Here is a 5,662-nt window from a genome sequence, read left to right on the forward strand (position 1 = left end):
ATGCCACTATTGGCATTTTGAGAGATCATTTAGGCCTTTATTGTATAAACAATCTCTCGAGGGGCATCATTTCCTTTGTTATCAAAAAGCATTGTATCAAAAAGGGACAAAATGTAGACACCTAAAAATGGCCAATTTCTCTAATGCAACAACTTCCTAACATTCCTCTTAAGTTATTAAGTAATCTCATTATTTGATTAAATTGTGTCATTTTATTGTACTCTAAATTCCAAAGCATAATTTCTCTTTAATTTCATAATTAAGTGATTTTCATTAATTACTTTAATTATTGAACATCAAAATTAATACTTCATCAATTATGTATATATAATATAATTAAAAAATCAGCATTATTCGGTTATACTCTATCTCATTATAATTAATTAAATAATGCATATTATTTAATCACATTCCCTCTTTGTTGTTATTGCATTTATGTAATAATTAAATCAGATCTCCATTCACAATTAAATACATTATATTTAATTAATTAAAGTAATTATTCTTCTTACATGTGCAAGTAAATAAAATATTTTTATTTAATCATAATTATTCTTCCAAAAGTTAACTCGTACTGACTTTCAACTCACTCTTCAATCACAAATTTGAATATTCAATCAACATTATTAATTCCTCCCCCAGTAACCAGTTTACAATTCAATCAATTTAGTCTTCTAATGCATCTAATCACTCTTGTAACCAATCAAATCAATTAACCCACCCATGTAATCTGTTATGTCCTCAATCAAATCTATTATATATCAATCAAAATTGTTGATTTGGAGCAATATATCATCTTACCTTAGAAATCAACTTAGCAAAGTGTGACTCATTTAGAGTTTAACCCTTCAATCACTCCCAATCAATCCTTCAATCATGAAATCTTTGATTGAACCCCCTAATGTTCTTATAAATAAAGTGTTGATTCTCACATTTTGGTAACCATAGATTTGAAATTCTTATGCTGCTATGATTTTGAGCTTAAATACTGAGAGCCCGACATTGCAAGAGAAGGAGAACAATAAAGAACAAATGTACAACTTGCATCATTTGTTTAAAATTATTTCTTATTTATTGATCATTTTTGCTTTTTATTTTCATTGCTTCCTCTTTTGATACTGAAAATGCTAACCTCTTAAAAGATCTCTTTGTGGTTGAGATTTTGATGTTATTGTGAGTTTCACATATCCAAATTACCCCAATTACACTACCAAGCTTTGTGCATTGATATTGCATTGTGTGATGACATCTCTAGTGTGTAAGTGTTCATTACGATGTGAATGCCTAATCTGATATCATTAACCTAAATCTTCTCAAGGAGAGCTACAATGTATTGAGTTATTGCATTGTGGCATAACATCTCTAGTATATTATTGTACATTATGATGTCAGTATCCATCTCATTATCATAAATCTAAAAGAGGCGAAGCCGAAAAAGGCGCTGAGCCTTAACGAATCCGTAACAGGGGGATGATCTATTGGTTCCATCTGTACCCAAATGTTTTGTTCTCGACGCACTGCAATGGATAGAAAGGGTTAGAAAAATTCAAAAAAGCCGAAGCAAATCATATGAAGATGGCCTTCAATTTCATTATACCTAAACAAAGTTTTCCCTCTACAATATAATCATGATTCAAGAACATTTTAAACATAAGTTTTTCCTCCACTTCTTGGAGGGAAAAGTTTTTCCTCCACTTCTTGGAGGGAAACAACATATTTAAGATATTTGGGGAAAAGGGCATTGGGAAAACTGAATGGTCCCTTTTTGTATATGAATTCTGATCTTGGTGTATGAGAAATCCTTAGTGGAAGCCCTAAAAGAAGATTTCTCTTCTTTCAAATTTTGTACCACTGGGGAGATTTAAGCTCGCCAAGCATCAGGCGGTGAATTAATTCTAATATAGAGGGGAATAGATTTAAGCTCTCTATTCATTCAGTCAGCTACTAGTAAAGATGATTGCCATGGAGAACGATTTGATGAAAACGAGGAATCTGAGACAAGCAGTCATCCTGGATCGCAAAAATAGCGGTTAATTTGCTGGTTTCTGCAGTTGGGTCTCCTTGAATCGCCCATCAAAATCTTTCCTCGGGTTGTTTAAGCGGTGCGGTGGATTATCAAGTCATGCAAACTATCGATCAAGTGGAACCCAATTTTAGCCGGACATATCTGGCAGTCAATTTCAGTTCATATGTCCATACTCGGAGAATCGTGGGACATACAGGAGCTATTTTGACAATTACAAGAAAACCTACAGATATATCAAACTCTAATTTAGGGCTTGTTCGGTTCTTGAATATATTAGTCCAGTGTGCAAGATCACCGGATTTATTCAAGGAGGGGAAATCTGAAGAACATGATAGAAGGCCGTGTCAGTGACTCAGTAGTGGTTTGACACTTTTACAGCATTGGCGAGGAATTTGGATTTGGGTTTTTTGGGAAATCAGACCGCCATTTGTCAAGAAGGGCATTTACCACAATGTCAAATGTTCCGGAGCCTGATTTTTTTGCAGAGGCATCTGATGCTTCTTTCATTAATTCCGGCAGCGCTGATTATGCCGGTATGCGTTCTGAAGTGGACGCCTGGTTCTTATATGACCCGTTCACAGACAACATAGATTACAAGGGGAAATCAGTCCTTGAGCTCCCAGAGACGGAGGCGGCATGGGAAGATGGAAATTATGCCGCCATTAATACCACTATTGCTCCTTATACCCCCTTTAATACCAGTATTACTCCTTATGCCGCCTTTAATACCAGTATTACTCCTGATGCCGCCATTAATACCACTATTGCACCTCCATCTCCACCTCAAGTGGGTTTGCAGTCACAACACCCTGTTGAAGGGGCTTTGCATGTGAGCTACAATTGGCATATACAGAATGAGCAGAATTTTTGTTTGGAGTACAACTGCAATATGCATAGTATAAATATGCAGTTTCAGCATTATTCTTTGTTGGAGCAGCTAGCTCATAAATGGTTGGACATAAATAGGTGTCCTGTCTCGGTGAATGAAATCAGTGGGGTTTTCAGTTTTATGGGTATGAATAATGTGAAAGCGCAGATCAATGCTTTTGGGGGAGGGAGAAGGGGAATTGTGAAGTTCTTGGGGTATGCATTTATTCCACCCTTAATTATGGGTCCTCCTGATCCTCTCCTTGTGGATTGTTGTGTTGATAGTCTACTTGGAGGAATTGGAGTCTCGGAGGCCTCTGATGAAATCTTAGATAACATGGATGCCCTAATCAATCAGGGCATACCCAACTCTTCGCTCGGTCCTTCCACTGCCCAATACCAGTCATCCTCCATTAATGGAGCCAAGTCAAGATTTATGATTCCAGAGGCAGCAGAGAGTAGCAATTTCATTGATCATACCAAGGCGGCTCGCAATCACAGGTATTCTCTTTCAAAACTGAAGCATAATAGCAGGATGAAGATGCCAAGTGCTTCCACCTCTAAGAGAAAACCGAAAAGAGTCTCAAGTCGGCGGAAGATTCAGCATTCCATAAGCCCCATCAAGGTATGTTTTACCGCCATCTTTAAACATCATGCACTAAGAAAAAATAACGTTTGAAAATAGTAAGTCAACTTTGACTATTTAACACTTTTAGCTTGGAAATCAAACGTTGTGTGATGTTTAAGCCATCCTATATTTTACAGTCCTGCAGTCTTGAAATGAATTTTTAGGTTTGGGTACAAGATTGGGTTAATTTTAACATTCCATGTTTTGGGTTACCATTACACTGTCTGATCCCAATTTGCGAAGAAGAAGAGGGAAAAATCATGTTATAATTTGTGAACCAGGAAAGGTTCATACCATCAACTTAGATTATTTCATGTTTTCTTGAAGCAGGTTGATAACTCCAACAAGAGCTTAACATTCCTGCTGCAGAAGGAACTGCAAAACAGCGACGTGAACACCCTTGGAAGGATTGTGCTTCCCAAGGTACGGGATTCTTAATCCATACACATCTCAGTTAAATTTCATTTGTTTTTCTTCTGCCCATTGTAATTATTATGATCTTGAACACCACCATTCTTTCACCATGGTTTCAAATTGAACTAATTTTCATGGTTATCAGAAAGCAGCAGAAGCACACCTTCCACTGCTGAATGATAAAGCGGGCATGCTAATTGACGTGAAGGACTTTGCAACGTCCAACATTTGGTGTCTACGTTTCAGGCATTGAATGCTTCTTCTACTTTCGTGACATAGAATTGTGGAAATGGGTCATGAAAATCCTTCATTTACATTGTTCTATTATTGATGCAGATTTTGGCCCAACAACACGACCAGAATGTATGTTCTAGAAAACACGAGTAAGTAGTAAAAATTCTCTCTCTGTTCAGTTCTCTATAGAGTCCACCATTCTTGTTCATGTTTTCAAACATAGACAGTTGATGATTTCTAAAATTGAATCGTTTATTTCAGAGGAGTTTGTGCGTTTGCATGGTCTGGAAGTTGGAGATTACATGATGCTTTACGAAGATGAGACAGGCCAAATGGTGAGATTCTAATAAATGTGATTCATATTCAATGTTATCTTATTTTATCTTAAACATTGTTTTTTGTATAATGGGCCAGGTGATTAGAGCCGCAAAAGTGGCAAAGGCGGCGCCAAGGAGAGAATGCGAGGGTGGCCATGCAGCCGATCAGAATGGAAATAATAATAACACCATTAATGCTAACGCCACAGATAACATTAACGCCATAGAGAACGTCAAAATTGAAACAAACGTATATGATGAAGATATCCTCAATTTCTTCAATGATTTGCCTATGGACAGCGAAGATTTCTCTTTGCAACACTATTAAATTTCTGATGTCCTTTTAGTACTATTGTTACATTTTATGATTCTTGACATTAGTAAGTTATTAAATGACTTCCAATATACCTATTATAATTCATTTTATTTGACTTTTTCATATAAATATTATATTTTTAAAAGTTATATGACAATTTTTTAACTTTTCTATTTTTATACATTAATTTTCTATGTTTTGATTGGTTGAACGAATTGGAGTCTTATATGAAGAAGTTGGGAGATGTGATTTTTTATAAAGTATAATTCTAAGCCTTATTTATCCCACTATTTTCTCCCATCTTTAAATTTAATTTTTATTTTAACAATTACAAATAATTTTCATATTAAAGCACAACACACTTCTATATATTACATCATTATAAAATAATTGTACAATGTGAAAAAAAATTAATAATCAATTAGATGTAGAACCAAATAATAATTTTTAATAGGGTTAACATTAAAGAATGTCATTTAATTTTTAAAAAATTTCAACGTTTATAATTTAGGAATTAGAATATTATTTTAAGATATAATTAAAATTAATATCTACACTTCACAAAGTAAGCTACCATCTTGAACCCACTAATTTGTATAGAAATATTAATATATTACTTTTTAATATTGATTAAAATAATTTAACTCAAAATTATAATAAAATTTTCAAATAACATTTTTCTTATATATAAACTAAATTTAAATTATATTGTTACTTTTCTAAAGGCAAGTACTTAGCCACTACTTAGCCACTACATGACCCTTGTTTAAAATGGCACATTTGTAGGGAAGATAAATGAATGTATAATGACATATAATATCTTTATCCTAATATGATCATGCTATTTAATGTGTTTGTAA

At 34.2% G+C, this 5,662-nt stretch overlaps 1 protein-coding gene across 1 annotated transcript; it reads left to right on the forward strand.

Moving 5' to 3' along the window:
• The first annotated feature begins 4,232 nt into the window (after positions 1-4,232).
• On the forward strand, positions 4,233-4,814 carry LOC149530381 (B3 domain-containing transcription factor ABI3-like). Its single transcript, XM_089808192.1, has 3 exons — positions 4,233-4,318; positions 4,431-4,504; positions 4,584-4,814. The coding sequence occupies exons 1-3, from the start codon at positions 4,297-4,299 to the stop codon at positions 4,812-4,814; spliced, it is 327 nt and encodes a 108-aa protein (XP_089664318.1). The 5' UTR covers positions 4,233-4,296.
• Positions 4,815-5,662: the final 848 nt, after the last annotated feature.

The sequence above is a fragment of the Cupressus sempervirens genome, chromosome 11 (genome assembly GCF_028749045.1).
Source record: "Cupressus sempervirens isolate cs-2001-9-10 chromosome 11, ASM2874904v1, whole genome shotgun sequence".
Lineage (NCBI taxonomy): Eukaryota > Viridiplantae > Streptophyta > Pinopsida > Cupressales > Cupressaceae > Cupressus > Cupressus sempervirens.

Excerpts from the sequence above, each read along its gene's own strand:
- LOC149530381 (XM_089808192.1), top strand. The coding sequence starts at position 4,297 with ATGTATGTTCTAGAAAACACGA. Across the intron at positions 4,319-4,430 it reads GTATGTTCTAGAAAACACGA|AGGAGTTTGTGCGTTTGCAT; the intron begins GTAAGTAGTAAA and ends CGTTTATTTCAG. Across the intron at positions 4,505-4,583 it reads AAGATGAGACAGGCCAAATG|GTGATTAGAGCCGCAAAAGT; the intron begins GTGAGATTCTAA and ends ATAATGGGCCAG.